Source organism: Diaphorina citri, unplaced genomic scaffold (assembly GCF_000475195.1).
Source record: "Diaphorina citri unplaced genomic scaffold, Diaci psyllid genome assembly version 1.1 scaffold148, whole genome shotgun sequence".
Taxonomy (NCBI): Eukaryota; Metazoa; Arthropoda; class Insecta; order Hemiptera; family Psyllidae; genus Diaphorina; species Diaphorina citri.
The window spans coordinates 121215-142400 of record NW_007377585.1 but is presented as its reverse complement, the minus strand read 5'-3'; the positions used below and the strand labels follow the sequence as shown (position 1 = coordinate 142400).

At 37.0% G+C, this 21186-nt stretch overlaps 2 protein-coding genes across 2 annotated transcripts in view; one reads left to right on the top strand and one right to left on the bottom strand.

Annotated features, from left to right (window-relative positions):
• Positions 1 to 126: 126 nt before the first annotated feature.
• LOC103505061 (zinc metalloproteinase nas-14-like) lies at positions 127 to 11139 on the bottom strand. The gene is made up of 8 exons (XM_026820451.1): positions 11059 to 11139; positions 9270 to 9513; positions 6155 to 6267; positions 3463 to 3674; positions 2738 to 2916; positions 2077 to 2355; positions 1132 to 1134; positions 127 to 167 (listed from the first exon to the last, which is right to left on the bottom strand). Exons 2-8 carry the CDS (start codon positions 9406 to 9408, stop codon positions 127 to 129), a joined length of 966 nt encoding a protein of 321 aa, XP_026676252.1. The 5' UTR covers positions 9409 to 9513; positions 11059 to 11139.
• A 2279-nt stretch (positions 11140 to 13418) lies between these two features.
• Positions 13419 to 21186, top strand: part of LOC103505059 (protein gooseberry-like) — a 97502-nt gene continuing 89734 nt past the window's right edge. Inside the window, exons 1-2 of the mRNA XM_026820450.1 lie at positions 13419 to 13715; positions 18644 to 18769. Of these exons, the coding sequence (XP_026676251.1) occupies positions 18715 to 18769 (55 nt within the window). The 5' untranslated portion in view covers positions 13419 to 13715; positions 18644 to 18714. The remainder of the gene's footprint in view (positions 13716 to 18643; positions 18770 to 21186) is intronic.

Sequence of the window (21186 nt, the reverse complement as noted above, 5' to 3'; positions counted from 1 at the left end):
AATGAGGTCTCTTTTTCTTGTCTTATTTTGGTTTTAATTCTTTCTATTACGCTTGAAATAAAGTCTTTTTGAAAGCTACGACTTTTTTTGGCTTGAGCTTTGTATCCGGACCTGCTGTAGAAGAAATCAATAAGCAACCAGGGCCTCAACACTCGAAGCAGGAAGATCTGAAAGAAGGGAAAATATGAAAATCTTATATCTTATATTATAAGAACGAGATCCATTCACAGTTCACATTTCATAGTTCACACACTGATCGCTCTATCTCTAGAACCACAACACCTAGAAAGCTGAAATTTGGTAGGAATATTCCTTTTATGGTCTAGGTGTGCAATAAGAAAGGATTTTGCGAAAATCTAAACCGATCCTGAGATATGATCAATTTTTGATCGATAAAATCACCATAAGAAATACACAGAGTGCAAAGACTGCGGGAGAGAAAACTTTTCCTCGCTCCCCTAATATTTGAGTTTCGTTTATGTTTTTAGTTTGATAAATACAAGTTCGGCCATGCCTTTTCCACAAGTTTGGCCATGCCTCGGGATGAACTAGCGGGATTCCGGAGCGAAGCGACGGAATTCAGCTAGTTATATATTATAAATTTTTTTTTTTTTTTTTTTTTTTTTTTTGTTCAGTTTTAATAACTATTGCTTTACTTAAAGTAAGTATCACCTAATTTTCAAGCCTCCAAATTTATTAGAATTAACATATTTAACTAAAGATCTTATGAATACCTATTAGGTATGTACTCGTACCTACAGAAATTTAGCACCTTAGCTCTGGATTTATCTTTTAGACCAGAGGTTCTCAAACTGGGGGGTGTGGAGACAAATCAGGGGGGGCGCAAGCTTTTCCTATAAAAAAATCAAATTTATACCAAAAATACCTACCAGGTACTTAGTCTCCAACTCTAGTATCTTGAGATACGTATAAAATATTCTGATTATGCTTGAGCCACTGAGATTTGTTCGTTTTGTTATTCCATAAAACCCATAGGTAAAAATAATATACCGAGAGGTTGGGTAAGGTAGGGGGGGCGTGAAAAAATGATAATATGCCCAAAGGGGGCGCCATGCAAAAAAGTTTGAGAACCACTGTTTTAGACACTGTCAATAATTGTATGACACTTACCTGCTGAAACGAATGGAAACACACCCGAACAATTTGTCCAACATATCCCGGGATCACTTCAACTAATCCCAATGACTCCATATATAAAAGCTCAATTTATTTAAAGTCTAGTAGGTATTCACTTTGCTTTCAACAATCAAAAAACTAGGACCGCAACATTTACAAAATTCTATAAGAAATAATACAAAGATGGTCGATTTTTAATTTTTCAAAAGTGAAAAAAAAAAAAAAAAATAAATAAATAAAAATAAAAATCAATGGGAAAAAGATTACAAAAGTTGGCCGGCCGGTTTTTTTTTCTCCTCGAAAAGTTGAAAATAAATACAAGGCACTTTGGTCTCAATGCGCGGTTTAAACCAAGGACCCCAATGACACCATTGGAAACTCGAGGTTCAATGTAAAATTACTCTTTAATTTTCCGAGAAGTTTAATTTAATATAGGGTGTTTTAACTAGTGGTCTAGCGGAAAAAATCATTTTTGGTTCAATACAGAATCCTAACAAAAAAGAGAAAGAAATTTTCCTTAATCTCTTTTTCAATGTTGATCAGCACTAAACTTTTGTGGTTGTTGATAAAAAAAATTGTCTCTGAAGGTCTCTTTTCCCATTACGTAGGTTTACCTATCATAGGTATTAACATTGCATAATTTATTGGTATATCTGCTAAAAATAAATAAAAAGTTATGTTAGAATTTATATTAGGTATGCTATAAATAAATATTTGATTTATTCTTGTTTCTTTTTATTTTTATTATAATCTTCGCTTTCTCTCTCTCTTTCTCTCTAGCTAGGTATATCAGGCATATCACATATTTTATGTAGGTATTTAGAATGTAATAATAATAAAAATAACAATCTACCATTTAAAAAATAAATATAGATACAACTAATGACTAACTCTGTATTTTGACAACTAATGACTAACTCTGTATTTTGACGGGCCTACTTTGTACAGCTTTCACGTGCCTCACATCCCGTCCCTTGTAATATTTGTTAGGACATTTGTACAGGGTGTTCAGCTTGGCAATGTCCATTTTGCTGATGTTGATTCGTTGGCCCATTTTGTCAGCTTGAACGTTAAGGGTCTTCTTCGGTGTTATGGTGGGGGACTTTGAATCTCGCGAGAAAGCGAACCGGCTGTAATGCATGATGCTGCCAAAGTCGTAGGGCAGGTCCAGAGTGGTGGCCTCTTTAAAGTTTCTTTTCTTGAAATTTATTTCGCTTCCTGGAATTAATTTTGTTTCATTGATGATAATGTATAAGATTCTACATTATAAGGAAGGGGTAATCATTACAAATTTTCATCAGTAAAATTTAATGGTTTCTTCCAATTAAATTGATCCTAAGGGCAAGGAAAACCTAGCCCCTTGACAAATGGAGTATGCCTGAAGGAAAATCAGGTAAATCCATCAGAAGATTTTAAACCCACTATTTTTCTGAATTTTGTTGATCGCATGCAAAGATATTTAACTTGAAGAAAGATGTTCTACATAGGATAGGTAAAAAATTGTATTTAGGTACTGATTAGAATCACTAGGTTTTGGGGTCGATCGGGTTCTACAATATACTGAGCCACTATTACCTATAGTTATTCTTATGTAACTCACCTTTCTTGATCAACTCGTAGTGGATGTCCACAAATCTATCTCGATCAGGACGTGCTTGCTCATGCCAAAATCCGAGAGCATGCAGTGTTTCATGTTGTACTGTGCCCATGACGAAACAATTCTTGCCCAAGTTCACGTAGGAGACTTTCTTTCCGGTGAAACCCACGTTGGAGGAGCAACTGAAAAGCATGGAAACACCAATGAGAATAAAATGGAAGATAATGAAGATATGCCTACATTTTGGTAAAAAAATATTCATTTCAGGTCGAATCACACATACGAGTATACGTAAAATGTTGTGAAGTCATAGGGTATAACTGTGAAAAAGAAATTTTGAAAGGTAAGGAAATATATCATAAGAAGTTAAAATAGTATGAATTGTGTCTTTAATTTCGGGAAGGTCTAGGTCTAAGACATCAGTGGGTCTGTCAATATCAAAGCTAAATGAGTGCAATCATGGTGGATGTGCTAATCTCACCATTTATTTCAAGATTAGTGGATGTTCTAATCACACCGTTTATTTCAAGATTAGTGGATGTGCTAATCTCTCCATTTATTTCAAGATTAGTGGATGTGCTGATCTCACTAATTTTCTAAAGATTAGTGGAGATGCTAATCTCACCATTTACCTCAATATTAGTGAATGTGCTAATCTCACTAATTTTCTAAAGATTCGTGGAGATGCTATTCTCACCATTTACATTATTTAAACGTTTTAAACTTACGACTTTCCATTCGGACTCTCTTTGTATACGATGTACGGGGTTTGGTTGTGGGTTCTCCTGCGGAATCGTACACAGGAAAAGGTCATAATATTGTTCAAAGCTTTCACGATGAACCTTTTTCTATCGACGGAGAAGTTCTTGTCAATTTCATAGTAGATGAGTCCGTCCTTCCATAGTTTGGCAGGTGTCTTCGCTAGGTTCTTCACGCCATCCTGTAACACAAGGTAGTACGTACTATGACATTTATTTATTTTTAAAACATATATGGATATGATTATCATGAAAAAACGGCATATTATAAATCTGTGTTCACATGTATTATGATGGACGAGCATCGATCATCCGTTGACCGAAGAACAATCGAAGGTTTCGATTGAGCATCCACAAAATAGAATTACAATTGATGAAAATAATTATTGATATTACTGTGGGCTCAATCGATCGTCCATAAACGAAGTGAAACCGTCCACAATGTTCGTCCGTCTATGCCCGACCATTATACTTTTGTAGACAATGTGGACACAGCTTAATAGTGCAAGTGTAAAGACTCTATGTCCTTCTCCATTACTTGACGTCGCGTCTGGACGGGTCATCATCTGATAAGTTAACTCACGTGGTCCCTAAAACCGTCCACTCCCTCAGTCATTATGCGTTTGCTGGACCTAGTGTCTCTAGTCCTTTTAACATGTTCTGTTTATAAAGTGCACGGAATTTGGAAACATGAACACAGCATACGAATCAAACTCGGGATCAAACTAGGAACTCTCATGAGTGATTTGCCTCTGACCATACGAACCAAATGGGGTAAGGACTCGTTTTAGATCCCTTGTGTGCGTCCATTTTTAGGACTATTGCACTGAAATGCAAATGGGTAAGTGTTAAAAAGACTCCACAAGAGCTAATGTCTAAAATATCTAAATACAGGTACGTAGGTCGACGGATTTTTACTTTTTATTTTTTCAACGGAAAACTTTTAGAAATAATTTCTTTTAATGATCTTTTGAAATTTTTGAATGATCAGGATATCGACTGTTTCCTGTAAAACCCACTTGTAATTCGACGATTCGACCCTAATAAGTCTAATAACCCTAGTAAAAATCAACGTAAACTTATTACCTACAACAAATCCTGACCCCAAATCTTTACCCGTTGTAAAATGGGTCACACACTGATGGTGGATTTCACCAACGTTCTTTTCAGCCTCAAACAGCCCGTTAGCTTACCAGCCCTGTTAAGCCAATACAAATTAAATGGAACTTAACTGGCTGTTACCTTAACAGAAGTTCTAATGACTGAATAAATATTGGTGAAATCCAACATGAGAGAAAAATTAGTTTAGGGAACTGTATAACTTCATGGATAACATACTTGGAGGGATTAGGGAACTGTATAACTTCATGGATAACATACTTGGAGGGATTAGAGAACTGTAATTAGTCTGAGGGATCAAGTGGTGCTATTGTTGTGCACTGTAGGAGCACCTAAGGATTGGTTGAAGAGACGAATACGTAAAGGGGAAACCATTCAATAAAATGAGGATAAATTAAGCTATGTACATTGTACAGGTAGAATTACTCGTATGTACAATGTACATAGGTTTAGCTATAATGAAAGTTCTTGCTTTAGACGAAACTTTCAGTACATCGTCTGAATGCCACAAGGATTGTAAATGTCACACAGAAGGTACCTATCCGCGTCGTCAGCAAAACATTCAAACTGATTCGCATTCTTCTCGAAAAAGAAAAATTCCGTTGGTCCTCATTTTTCCTGCTCTATGACTTTGAAACATCACCCAAGTAAGCGCAACTGATCTATTAGGTAGGTAGGTCCTCAAATTTTGAATTGACTACACGGATCGATAGTTTTTTTTTCATTTCCATTTTGTCACTGCCGCTGGATTTAGCTCGACGTTTATTATAGATATCCAAAAAATATAACGGTAACCTAGAACATACGGGGGAATCAAGAAGCTGGCGCAAGATAGAGCAAAGTGGAGAGACATCATTGAAGAAATATAGAGCTACCTTCTCCCATAGAAGACGCAACCTATGAACGAATGAATGAATGAATGAACCTAGATTATCTAGTTCTAGTACAATTTGAACTCACCACTCAATAGGACCCTAACCCAGTGACCAAGGGACCTGTTTGTAATCAGTTTAAATCAGATACCTACCTGGGTAATGAATCTAATGATCCAAAGAAAATTAACCGTGACTCTGTACTACAGGAATACTGTTTTACAGTTTGTTTACATTTGATAACTATAATATTCAAACCAAATTACTAACATTAGCTAGTAATCTGTATTAGTTAGTACACATAAAACACCTATTGTAGTAGGTGGATATCCACATTCCATCGTTTGGGACTTTTCAGTCGAATGTAGGGGGCAATCATTTTACATCATCCTGTAGGCGCTAAACAGAGTTAACAATTAATTGACAAGGGGAAGCCTTTAAGGCTTTAAGGCCCCCTTGTCATTTCGGTGGAATTCAAACCGACATCGACAGCTCCATTATTATTGTATTCACTAGGTGCAGCCGAAATGGTAAAGCAGCAGTACCATATTAACAATAATTTAGAGTTTAGAGAAATATTATAAAGAACGTAGGTATACGCACAGTTCTTTGTTTCTAAAGGTACCTTTACACTGGGGCAATTTAGGAAGCAACCGGCAACAGCAACCTGCAGCATGCGGCGCTGTGCAGCAGCAGTCCATCATGAAGTTATAGTCAGTGCAGAGAGGTTCAGATGATAGAGGACATCTCAGGTCAGGACGGCAAGTTACAAACGGGACGTTATCTGAAAGGTTCAAGTTAGGTACAAATCAAATCAAAAACAAATCGTGAATTATTTGTGGTAAAGCAGAGATTCTTTACAACTTTAGTGGATATCACAGCCTCCTTTGCAATCGATTTTTATTAATCCCGTTGGAACAGAAAAAGACAAAAAAGAAAATGAAGAATATTTTTAATCGACATTTAACATAAAACTGATAAATAGTAATAAATACTCGTATAATAGACTGGTGTACTTGGTGCAGTAATGAGCAACTTTGATGACTGTGTCGAGATTTTGTCTCATTATCATTTGTTTAACATGCAGGCGATTGATCTATGGGAACTTGGCACTCCATGGGCGTAATCCTCTAGGAAAGGATATTGCAAGTGGGCAGGAGTAGACAGATCCATGATTATTTCCTAGTCTGTCCCTGTTTCCCATCATAATGGGTTTTGCTTAATAATTCCGGATGACAAATCTGTTGATGAAAATCAGACATCTCCACCAGCAGATATTATAGCGTATTGGTGGATGTGCCTCAAACACAATGCGTTATTGTGAGGGTTCTTCTTCTTTTTCGTGTTCTTCTTCTCCTCCTCCTCCTTCTTCTTCTTCCTCCTCCTCTCGTTACCAACTTCAAGTTTTGAATGTTGTTCAGAAGTTGAGACGTTTATTACGGTCCCTTTACTTCCCTCTATTGTTACCGCTCCTGATTCCATTACATTAACTAGGTATAGCATAAACGGCACCAGACCTGATCTAGAGCCTGCCCTACCTTTTACAACTCTTAAACCGAACCACAATCATGCAGCTGATTTCAAATCCAATAAATTGCAATAAAAGTTGCTCTTATCTTGCCCCTTCAACTACCACTGCTCTGTCTGGAGACAATACAAAAACTGTGCCTGTATGGCTACTGATGAGGGCACGGTTGGCCCAGTGGTAACGCACTTACTTGCCATGCAAAAAGTACCGGGTTCAAATCCCACTATCGACAAAAAAAAATTGCACTCGTATTTCGATTGCAAATAGGTATTTCAACGGTTACTTTCTGCTTTCTGGTATTCTCGTGTTAATCAATCACCTAAATGGGAAGTATTGTGTCTCTTATTGACCATTTGATGAGAGGCATACCTGCTACGGAATGGGCTTTTGGCGGTTTTTGGTGTAATTCAACAATATCTCGGGAACGGTATAAGCTAGAGACTTGAAATTTGGTATGTAGTTCACAAATGTGAGAAGGATGCAACACAAAACGTTTGGTTGAGATGATTGCTGCACTTGGTGGTATTTTGACCGCTTTTGGATAGATTTCGACCGTTTTTTGCGGTTTTCAGCTATAGCGACAAAACGGTTAGAGTTATTGTAAAAGTTAGGGTAAAAGAACACTCAAATAAGCATCATTCAATAGGATAAGGAAAGTCGTGTGATGTTCACACCAGATTTTTATTAATCCCGTTGGAACAGGAAAAGACAAAAAAGAAAATGAAGAATATTTTTAATCGACATTTAACATTTGGTTTTTTCTTCAGAGATATGTAGGTTGCCCGATTTTGATGAATTTTAGTAAAAATGGTCAGCGAACTAAAGTATACTTACTTACATTGTGGAAATTTGTTCGTTAGACTGTGACACATTATTTCTCAACTGGGTCAACACAAGAACATCAGAAAGGAACCTCCCAAGAGATTTCCAATTAAAACTGCAAACTATCCTGTGTATGGTTTGAGTGCAAACTGTTTTGTGTATGGTTTGAGTGTGCAAACAGTTTTGTATGTGGTTTGAATCAAACCCAGGACTTTCTGCATAACCAAGCGCCTTACTTCAACACCTAACACCTACACCTGTCTTTCTACCCTCGTATGTTCTTATTTCGCCTAACAGTTTAGATCTTGTGTATGCAATGTGCTATAAAAAATATCGATATTTTCTTGATGTGCATATTGTATAAGCAGTAATCATCACGATAAAAAAGCAGGCGTTAGTTTGTGTAACAAAGAGCTTGTCGGCGAAAGGAGGGTGAAACCCCCGTCACTGAAAACCTATGGTAGGTACTGTGACATTACACTTCTATGTATCATCAATTAAAGAAAATCGTGCATTATTTTCAAAGGGATTATTCAATAAGTTCGAAAAACCTGTACGAACTATTTTCAATTTGCAGGCATTATTTAAATAATATTCATGCACTTCGACCAAGGTATGATTTACACTTCCTCCTAGAAAATGTTGCTTTTCAGCACAGAAATTTTCTCGGTCCCTTTTGTGATCGAGGTTACAAAGGTAGTTTTTTCACCCGTCTATACGTCTGTCCATTTAAATTCTACCCATGGTACCTAGGTACTCTTTTCTTTTAATAGGGGTTCTTAAAAAGAAGAAGATAAGATTAACCTTCCCATTTTAATATTGCTTTGTCGAAATGATGACAGAAATAAAAGACAAGTTTCAGAACTTTCAGCCCATCCCAGAAAATCTCTCTAAAATCTCTCACGCTTTTCCCAGATCTGCTCAATATCCTAACAGGTTACGACTACGATTATGGCTCTGACGGCAGCTGTCCCCCCAACGGCTGCCCCCCATGGCGCTGTCAGCAAGACTCGGCCGTCATCCATGGCTACTGCTGTGGTTGTGCCCGCCCAACAGGTAAGTTAACCCTCACAGTTCTTCCCGCGAGAGACCTAACACTCCCCGTTAACTTTTCCAGGTCTTTTTAACCTGTTCGGAAACCGCGTTACGCGGGGCCCCCACAAAAAGTTCTACTGCCCCTCACGAGGCTGCCCAGCTTGGTCGTGCCAAGATGACTCGTCAATTATTCACGGGTACTGCTGTGGCTGTGCCCACCCGGACGGTTAGTGCGCATGCGCAATGGGTTACATGAGTACCGCCTGAGGAACTGGTTTTCGAGCGGTTTTTTAGGATAGAGAGCTGTAAAAAAATGCTTTCGGGGAATTTTTTTTTTTTTTTTTTTTTTTTTTTTTTTTTATTATTCTTATTTATAAATATAAAGGAATAGAAAAACTTACTTCCAAAAAATCTGGCCTGTCTCGTCGGTTGATTGGCAGATCCGAAACTCAGCGTCCGTTCCGTCAGGTTTTTGGCGTTCGACACAGAAATGGCACAAAGCACAACCACCAGCAGAAGAGACGTGTAACCGCGCGCCATGATGTTTGTAGAATGTCACCATGTCATTCAATTCCTAGCGATATCTCACTAGAGATAATCGTGGGGTGATTAACACGATGGGTGATTAGGGGTGATAAAGTTAATCTGTGAAGGAAGATGATTGGTTTTTCCGAGAATTTATGATCAGGCTTTCTTGGAGAAAGATCTCGGGTTTATGAACCCTTTCGGAATTTTCCGACGTGCAGTGAAAGAAGAAATGGACCAGCAAGCTTCAAGTACCTACTTGCATAATGCTATCTTGACAACTTGTTTCATATGGATGTGTTTAAGGATACCTACCTATATGAAGTTGTTGGGATAGCATTATACAAGTACTTCTTTGCTGGTAAATTTTTTCTTTCAGTGTGTTTAGGGAGCATCTCGTGAAGTCCTACCTATGTACCTTGCCATGCAGAAGGTTGCTTGCCATGCAGAAGGTCCCGGGTTCGAATCCCACCATCGACAAAAATTTGTACTCGTTTTTCGATTGCAAATATTTCAACGGGTTACTTTCTGGTGTTCTCGTGTTGACCCAGCACCATGGGAAGTATTGTGTCTCTTCTCGCCCATCTGATGAGAGGCATACTACGGGATGGGCATGCTACGACACAGGCCACAAGCGTCTAATGTAGCAGTTGTTCCATTGCTACGAAATAAAAACGGCGGTGGAACACTCATCTTTTTTTTTTTTTTAAGTACCTGTCTTTAGGGATGTGATCTATTCTACCGACCTATTCTTATACTTTTGAGTCCTAAATCTGAAAGCCTATTATTGTATACTACACCTATGCCAGCCACTGTCTGAGCCACTCTCGCTCAGACAGTATGACAGACCGCGCGGCCTGCCAGACGTTCCGAACGTGTGTGGCCGAAAAAGATTGAGACCTAGATTTGTCAGACGATCTGTGGCCTGGCCGAGCGGTTTGAAATTCTTTCAAACCCATTTGTATCAAAAAGTCAAACCCATGTTAGAGAGTTGAGGGTTAATTTTATACACACAATTCGGTGGAGGGTCTAATTTGCACAGATTATACAAACGTTTGTAGTTTGCTCAAGTGCGGCGCGTAATTATGCCAATAAACCAATAGATGAGAGCAATCTATGTAGTATTTGCTATATACAATATATACATAGATACTTACTATACTAGTGAGACCCTTGACCTAGCTTAGTATAGTGGTTTTATTAGGTCGCAGCCAGAGTACAGACTACAAACAATATACAATTGGTATAGGTAGGTAAATAGGTAGGTACATGGAAAACAGTTTTTATTAGGAACCTAATGTTGAATTCAGTGCCCCAATAGGTAGGTAATGGGTTTCCTCACGTAGGTAAGTAGGTGTTGTGAATCTGTTCAGTCTGATTTGATGATGTGGTATAAGAATGGCTTTCGTAGGTAGTTCCACAATGTTCTAATACTTTAAGAAAGTAAACCCAATGGTTAAGAAACGCGTTCGGATAGGTATAGGTACTAACGTTTAAGCTTTTTACTTACCTACCTACCTATTTAAAAAGAGAAACTAACTAGGTAGCTAATTAATAATGATTATTATGATTAGGTATATGAATCTAACCGCCTTTGAGTTATTATTTACACTCGATTTATTTAATTTGAAAATGAAAACAGGTTCGAGCACATCAAAAAGTTACCTTGGAACCTAGGTAGGTTTTCTATTTGTTTTTTCTCCTAACAAACACCCTAAGTAAACACACACACCGACACTTCACACAAGACTAAAAGCAGCCGACTAGCAGACAGTCTATTAATTACCCCAATCACCAGGTATTCAATCTATCAATTACCTAGTAGGTACCTAATTGGAAGACAATTACCTGTATCCACATAAATTAAGCGTTCAGTCCAAGATCAATTGACTGTTTTATGAGATCTGACAATGCTACAGTTTCATCATCGCATCGGTGAGACAGTTTCATCATGTCTAGAGGGTTCTAGTTCATCGCTTTTCTTAACACGGGGTGTCCCGTCAGTAATGATCATGACCTGGTCAACGGTCATTAGTTCTTATACTTACATATTGTACGTTTTTGTATCCAGAATTCTGGATGAATTTGAACTCGACATCTAAAGCATTATACGTTTATAGCTTAAAATTAACTAAACATGACCGAGTGATCGACTACTGGTGTAAAGTCGACTACTGGTACATTCACCCTACCTAGGTACTGGGAAAATAGCTTTCATGGAAGTGTAACTACAGCCGAAAAAAAATGTATTGGCGCCTGATAAATATGTGAGTATACATTGTGCAATACATAATTGATCACGTTAGGTCGTGTGATTGCCCTTTAGAAAGTCTCTGGTTCGATTCTCAGTCACAAAAAAAAAACGAACACTTTGTATTTCGATTGTAAAATTTAACTTTTTGGTGTTCTTCTTTTGACCCAACGCTTGCATAATTTGACAACATTATAATTAATTTCACCCATAAGGCAAGGGCTTATGGATGGTTCTTTTTTGTTTAATGCTCTTCAATGGGGAAGCACTTTGTCTCTTGTCGGATCTTCATTGATGATTTATTCTTCATAATAGGTAATTATTTTCTTTGCCACCTTGAAAAAGTACAAATAAAGATCCTTTTCCTAACTGGTCGCTGGCGCGTGTGTCTACGTTAAAACTTGAAAAGTTCTATCATTTGAAATGGTCTACACCTGAACCTCTCTGCACTGACTATAACTTCATGATGGACTGCTGCTGCACAGGACCCTAGAGCAGTCAGCTGATAACCTGGAGATCGTTGACACCACTTTAGACTGAAAGTACTGGAAATGGTCTGCACAAATGTACTGTATTACACTGTAAATGTACAGTGTAAACTGGAAATGATGGAAACAGACAACGTTTGAAAAACATGGTTTTATTAATTGCAAAGTTCTACCTACAATTTTTTTTTTTACTAATAGTTACCTATCTCCAATTTTTTGAACAAATCACAACTAGGTACCTATTATTCAAAACTGTCTGAACCGATCTGTGCTTTTGATGCAAATGTTGATAATTTATTTTAGTATGTAATAGGTACCTACCTACATAGGGGGTTTTTTTTATTGAATTTAAACCTTGTAAATTGTATCAGTTAGTAAACTGTCCCTTCATTTCATCAATTTACTTACTGTCTGTCAGATGGAAAAAAGTGAATGATGGTAGAAAGTAGAAAGATTTCATTAGTGGATGTGACATATTTACCAAAGGAAATCCAAAGTGCCTATAGCTATACAGGTACATTTTATAACGAGCTATATAGTCGAGCTTTCTTCTGTGGCCGTACGGTTAAAAGTTCAACAGCACTCAACTCGGAGGCGCGAGGTTCGTATCCCGGTTGGGAGATGGATTGATTTCCTGGTAAATTGGTAATAATTGTTTAATAAAGTCTAGTTTTGAGAAAAATGATTGGTAACGTGTGGTGTCTCAAAATATATTCATGGATGTGCCTTGTGCCAAACCCAACAGTAGTTACAACAACTTATACATAGTTAGCTAGGTACTATTATTTTGGGCTAAGATCGGTTTGGTTAAGTGTGCTAATCCAGCTAATCTACTCTTCAACTAAAAATCTATCTAACCTGAGTGTAGGCATAGATATACCTACTTTAAAATGTACTGTCCTGTAGTGAATACTGAAGTTTTGTACAAATGTACCACCTTTGTACAAAACTTTGTACAAATGTACAAAGTTTTGTACAAATCCACCAAAACACACTTTAATCTTCGTCATACAATATTATTTAAGATGCATTTTTATTTTATTGTTCTAAACCATATTCATCAAATACAATACAAAAGTTTCAACAAGCTGTCTCTCCAAGAGCCGCACATTGTTATAAATTGCATTTTTTTTTTTTTTCAAACTCATAAAAAGAGCACAACACAATAAACAACAATAAACATTGCATTCAAAACAGAACCAAGTCCGCCCTTTCCATTCTGATTTCAGCCAATAGGACTTCGGGATTATTTTAAATCTTAAGATTCGGGGCGGAGTTTGCCGTGATCCAGGTAAGATCGTGTTCCATGTTCGAAATCGGATGGATCAGTTTCGTTCGGTGATTTCATGGTGGCGTCCGAATAATTCGAAAAATCCGATTCACAGGAGTAATTTTTTCAACGCCAATTTTCCGTTTTTTTTCCACCCTCTTTGCTAAAAATCCCCCTCGTTTTACATGATTTTTAGTAGTTTGACCTTTACCTAGATTTTATTCGTAATTTCGTAGATTTCTGGCTCCGAATTTCAACGCTTTTTCAGTTTTATTGATCTAAGTTTTCGTATTATTGAGTTGAGGATAAAAACATTTCGTGGTCCTATGTTGTGACAAACTTTAACCTTTTCTTCTTCAGTGAGGTGATATTTTTGATCATCCAATGGCTGTTTCAACGCTCAACATGGCACCTTATTTTACTGGCTATCCGTTTCAAGGTAAGTTCAACATTATTTATACTGGATCAGCTCTCTAAATGTTCATGACTCTGCAATAGCTTTCTAATCACTAATTTGCTAAGTCTTGAATATCCAAGATTAATAAGATACCTACTAATAAATAACACATCAGAACCTATTATAACAAATTCACTAGATACCTACGTAATATTATAAAATCATTTTTTTCCTTTTGATTATTGTTTTCCTAGGTATTAGGTTTTGTTCTTTGAAGTACTCGTAAGTAGGTAGAGTAACAAAATTAATATAGCCAAAACTTAATGTAAAACTTTATCTAGGTATGTAACATGTAGGTAAATATAGGCAATACTGTACTTGACTTTTTACATAAGGCCCCTTCCCTGTCACATGTAAATTTATTCTGCATTTGAAAACCAGTCATCTCCACCAATTCCAATTGATTAGTGGATGTGTCAAAATCACAAGGCGTTCTTATGAGTTCTGTTCACTTCTTCATCTATCGACTGTCCATCCTAAATAATCCCATAGAGATGTTGATGTTGATATCACACTCACCCTTACTATAGCTATCGGATTATCAGTACCTATCTAATAATCAGATTGTAACACTTTTGGCAAAACCTTCAAGTCGGAAGAATGATATGTACCTACCTAATTTTTCCAATTTTCAATTTACGGATTGTCTGAGTTTAGTCGGAAATGCCAAAAATATTCATTGGAATATGATTTCCACGTTACAAACCATGCAGGTTTTCTACCATTTCCATTCCTATATTTATGTACCTACCTATTTATATTAGGTAAATTCTGAACAAGGGTAGCAGAGTGCCTTAGTGTCTCGGATTTTTGCGTCTCCCTATTTTCCAAAGCTTTTTGTCACAAAATAGGTAGGTGCATAAATACTGTAAGTTAGGTAAGTCAACTCTCTAATCGCAGACCGCAGCGAGCAATCAATGAACCAGCCCCATTATGGGATCAATAGTCAATCTAAATGGACCATTGTAGCAACTACTTATAGAAGGGTTGGGCCCTCAATACCAGAAGCGCAGAGCCCATTGCTAAACAAGGTGACAGTTTAAAGCCTAGACCATATTCTTATTAATAGCACGTACAGAGCCAGACGGCCTTTCAGTACGAGAGATCCTTATTGTCCTATATCATGTGAGACAGAAGAAACTGAAAATTGAAATTGCAGTTCCTACACTAAAAAAAAAAAAAAAAAAAACCCCTCCGCCGACTTAAACCTCAAAAACCAAAAAAAAAAAAAAAAAAAAATCACCTCTGCTGCATTAGACTCGTATGGTCTGTGTTGTAGCATGCCCATCCCGTAGCAGGTATGCCTCTCATCAAATGGTCCATAAGAGACACAATACTTCCCATTTAGGTGATGGATTAACACGAGAATACCAGAAAGCAATCGTTCAAATACCTATTTGCAATCGAAATACGAGTGCAATTTTTTTGTCGATAGAGGGATTTGATCCCGGTACCTTTTGCTTGGTAACCAAATGCGTTACCACTGGGCTGACCGTGCCCTCATCAGTAGCCATACCAGGCACAGTTTTTGTATTGTCTCCAGACAGAGCAGTGGTAGTTGAAGGGGCAAGATAAGAGCAACTTTTATTGCAATTTATTGGATTTGAAATCAGCTGCATGATTGTGGTTCGGTTTAAGAGTTGTAAAAGGTAGGGCAGGCTCTAGATCAGGTCTGGTGCCGTTTATGCTATACCTAGTTAATGTAATGGAATCAGGAGCGGTAACAATAGAGGGAAGTAAAGGGACCGTAATTAACGTCACAACTTCTGAACTACATTCAAAACTTGAAGTAGGTAACGAGAGGAGGAGGAAGAAGAAGGAGAAGGAGGAGGAGGAGGAGAATCAGGAGGAGAAGAAGAAAAACACAAAAAAGAAGAAGAACCCTCACAATAACGCACAGTGTTTTAGGCACATCCACCAATACGCTATAATATCTGCTGGTGGAGATGTCTGATTTTCATCAACAGATTTGTCATCCGGAATTTTAAGCAAAACCCATTATGATGGGAAACAGGACAGACTAGGAAATAATCATGGATCTGTCTACTCCTGCCCACTTGCAATATCCTTTCCTAGAAGATTACGCCCATGGAGTGCCAAGTTCCCATAGATCAATCGCCTGCATGTTAAACAAATGATAATGAGACACAATCTCGACACAGTCATCAAAGTTGCTCATTACTGCACCAAGTACACCAGTCTATTATACGAGTATTTATTACTATTTATCAGTTTTATATGATAATAGATTCATTGATATAAAAGTTCAATTTGAAGCTATTTTAGTTTTAAAAAAGTTAACAAACTCCATGTGAATAAATGAATAAATAATGAATGATATACGCTGGCAAACACCCACTTGTGACGTCTAGCCATATACCAGAGAGGGTATTGTCCAATGTGTGTAGGTACCCTATGAATTTTGCATGAGGTTACATGAGACTGTTGACTACAAAACCGACGCTGGCCTGGGTATACTATGGATTTGTATCTACCAAACCCACTCACGGTCGAGGGTATACCGTACATGTTGTATTCGTTAATATTATGAAAAAGCAAGCAAGATATAATATGAATATACCATATACCAGAAATACTAATAAATATGAACATAATATTTATATAGGTACCTATGTATATTCTATACAGGATGAGGGTTTGTCAAAAACAACGTGTGGAAATTGGAGAAGTGTTGAAACTTTGGCAGTTTGAACAGTCCCACCCAAAAAACTAAAAGAGTTGCGTTGAATTTAGAATTTCGATTCACCATTTTCCAAGGAAACATTGGTGAATGTAACGACAGCAAAGAAACAAAATCAACTAACATGTTGCAGACCTTCAACTCATAACACACAAAAGTATAATAAATACCCAAGTAGGTATGTAGAAATAAATAAGTAGGTAAATTACCTAATGGAAGTAAATTTATACAATTTTTTACCTACAGCGAAATTTCGCAATCATTTGCGCTATGTGCCAAAACATAGAGTCCCACCCAAAAAACTAAAAGAGTTGCGTTGAATTTAGAATTTCGATTCACCATTTTCCAAGGAAACATTGGTGAATGTAACGACAACAAAAAAACAAAATCAACTAACATGTTGCAGACCTTCAACTCATAACACACAAAAGTATAATAAATACCCAAGTATGTAGAAATAAATAAGTAGGTAAATTACCAAATGGAAGTAAATTTATACAATTTTTTACCTACAGCGAAATTTCGCAATCATTTGCGCTATGTGCCAAAACATAAAAAAAAGGATCAAAATGTCAGAATCTCACACAAACAAACCGTATTGCATGACAAGATACAGAATTCAACAAACCATGAAATCGAAATCAATCAGAGAAATTACAAGGGTCATTTGGTATTCAAATTGAACAAAAGGTCCACGAATCTCTTGGTCTTTTGTGGCGGTAATCTTGAATTCACTCAAACGCAAAACTCCAAGCCACGTCAGACCGATCTTACAAGACACAAAGGCTATCAAAAGGCCCTCTATTATTGCTTTATTGGATTGTGTAAGGTAGGAGTACATCTCTTATTATTGTGTTTTTCTCTAACAACAAATTATCCGCTTTCAATTGGGGGAGGCTTTTGGACAAGAAATAGCAACATAGGTTACTCAATGTCTGTTGGGAAATCAATAAGTTACCAGGTGAGCCCCTTGTTTTGATATAGAAATATGACAAAAAAAAGTCAACTTTCAAGTTAAATCAGTCATGTGTAAGTTTAGAAAGCTCTAAGATTATATTGTACAAGTAGTCCAGGACTTTTACAGGAGCTTTTCAATGTCATACCAGAAGAAATCAATGGACAGTAAAATTAATAAAGTACCAATAGGTATGTATATTATAATTTTGTCCATTATTCAAAGTTTCATTACAACCCAATAATTCAAATTCAAGATACAGAGTGCCGAGTGCCGACAGATATACCTGGCGGACATCTCTAGAACTGTCGTGCACCTTCCGTCAATTTGGCTCATGTACTGAAAGGGTAAACATTATTAGGTTAGGACCACAAGAGCTGTAAAAAAGATAGATGGTAAAGGATCGTTTGTGTTAAAATTCAAGATCATCAAAAATTGAAATATTTCAACCATCACGATCCGCCAGAATCACCCAGGTTCCGACAAAGGTCAAACGAAATCTTCCAAAGAATTGAGCAATATGCTCACACACAATTCTAAATTCACCTTCTAATATTCCTAGATATAATATTGAAGATGAGCATGGGTGGGCTTTGAAACTCAATGAGCCAGAATCAAGTCCTAAGAGTTTATAATGTAGTTAGGATACATTTCGTAATGCATTTGGGTATGCGAGCAATGAATTGCAAGATTTGTTGTTCAATGTAATTAATATGACTTTATGGTAGCAGGGCTGAAATGTAGGACTGCCAAGATTTTGAGCCATATGTGGCTAGGGATTTACAGAACTGTGTGTACACACATTTCGAGAGTAGATAGTTAAATCGCATCTGTATAGTAGCAATTCAAATTCAATATTTCTTAAAATTCAATGCGCTCAGTTTGAAAAGTTTGACCAACTCTCAAGATACATTTATTAAGTATGTTTTTATATCGTTTAAATTCTTCGAAAATCCAGCCCGGAACACTCAGAATTCCATCTTCCTTCAGAATCAGAGATCTCCTCAGACCTATATTATGGTCCTACCTCCCTATTTCAAGACTTTTAATGTTACCCCTGTGAATATTGCACGGAAGCATTTCATTGCTTAAATGTTATAATTATGTCTTCTTTGATTTTCAAAAAACATTACGTGGTCCTATGTTGTGACAAACTTTAACCTTTTCTTCTTCTCTGAGGTGATATTTTTGATCATCCAATGGCTGTTTCAACGCTCAACATGGCACCTTATTTTACTGGCTATCCGTTTCAAGGTAAGTTCAACATTATTTATACTGCATCAGCTTTCTAAATCTTCATGAATCTGCAATAGCTTTCTAATCACTAATTTACTAAGTCTTGAATATCCAAGATTAATAAGATACCTACTAATAAATAACACAGAATCTATTATAACAAATTCACTAGATACCTGCGTAATACGAGTATTATAAAATCATTTTTTTCCTTTTGATTAATAGGTTTTGTTCTTTGAAGTACTCGTAAGTAGGTAATATAGCCAAAACTTAATGTAAAACTTTATCTAGGTAGGTACCTAGGTATGTAACAGGTAGGTAAATATAGGCAATACCTACTGTACTTGACTTTCTACATAAGGCCCCTTCCCTGTCACATGTAAATTTATTCTGCATTTGAAAACCAGTCATCTCCACCAATTCCAATTGATTAGTGGATGTGTCAAAAACACAATGCATTGCTCTTATGAGTTCAGTTCACTTCTTCATCTTTCGACTGTCCATCCTAAATTATCCCATAGAGATGTTGATGTTGATATCACACTCACCCTTACTATAGCTATCGGATTATCAGTATCTAATAATCAGATTGTAACACTTTTGGCAAAACCTTCAAGTCGGAAGAATGATATGTACCTAGGTACTTAATTTTTCCAATTTTCAATTTATAAATTGTCTGAGCTTACTCTGAAATGCCAAAAATATTCATTGGAATATGATTTCCACGTTACAAACCATGCAGGTTTTCTACAATTTCCATTACTATGTTTATGTACCTACCTATTTATAGGTAAATTCTGAACAAGGGTAGCAGAGTGCCTTAGTGTCTCGGATTTTTGCGTCTCCCCATTTTCCAAAGCTTTTTGTCACAAAATATGTACGTGCATAAATACTGTAAGTTAGATAAGTCAACTCTCTAATCGCAGACCGCAACGAGCAATCAAGGAACCAGCCCCCATTATGGGATCAATAGTCAATCTAAATGGACCATTGTAGCAACTACTTATAGAAGGGTTGGGCCCTCAATACCAGAAGCACAGAGCCCATTGCTAAACAAGGTGACAGTTTTAAGCCTAGACCATATTCTTATTAATAGCACATACAGAGCCAGACGGCCTTTCAGTACGAGAGATCCTTATTGTCCTATATCATGTGAGACAGAAAAGCTGCGATGTGTGAAGTGAATTAAATTTCTCTCCTAATGTGAACATGAGCAGGAGGTTTTGCTCATCATATCATTGAGAAGTTGTTGTCTTTCTATTTATGTAACTTTGTTCTTAATATTATAGTTTTGTGGTAATATAAAGACATTTTAACACAATGGATAAGAATCAAGAAAGTGTTAGATTTTGACTAGTATAGAGTGATAACAGTGATAACTTGTTTATGAACGCTCTCTAAGGCAGTGTTTCTTATCCTGGACAACCAAAATCCAAATACATTGTGTACCTACTTAAATACTCACATCAAATTACATATATTCCGATCATCAAATACCAGCCAAGTTCACAAATTGAATAAATACGAGTAGGTACTCGTATATCCTGATGGACTCAATGTCCATGTCCTGATGTACATTGAGAAATCTGTTCACAGATTTCATTCTTGGACATCAATATAGAGTATTCACATGGACATCACGAATACTGAATTCACATCAGACTTCCATATTCTGGACATCAATACTGATGTTCACAGATTCCATATAATTATATCTACTTAGACATAGCATCAGTGTACACAGAAAGTGGTCACAGATTCGATATATTTCTTCTGAACATTGAGTCCTATGTTCATAGCAAACCCAATATTCAGGACATCAATACTAGACATAGCATCAGTGTTCACAGGTTTCATATATCCTGGACACCAAGTTCTGCGTTCACATCAGATCCCATATCATCCTCGACACAAGGAAGATACCAAGATACCATAGCGGTCCGAGATGAAAGGCACGCGCTCCGTAATAACTGGTTCATTAGAATGGACACTGGAGCGACAGTCGTGACTATCTTCACATCGTGCTTCGAGATTGCCCGGTAATTTCGAAGATTTTGCTGTTTTCGCTTGAAAGTCAGCTCGTATTACAATATTGTACGCGTGTGGAGTTGGATAACCACACACGGCAACTTTTACATGAAGACGATTCCTGGCCAGGGCAGAATTCCGAAAGGATGCTCCGTATTTTGAAACGGAGTATGTTACGTTTTGTCCATCAACGTGGCATTTTTCTAAGCATTCCTTGTGGTACTTGTATTCTAAGCTTTTTTGTATGGTGCCTTAAACCTACATTACAATACATGGAAATGGGGGTCTTTTCATTCCTTGAAATTTGCGCCTGATACAAAGTTCCAAGTTTAAACCACACACGGCAACTTTTACATGAAGACGATTCCTGGCCAGGGCAGAATTCCGAAAGGATGCTCCGTATTTTG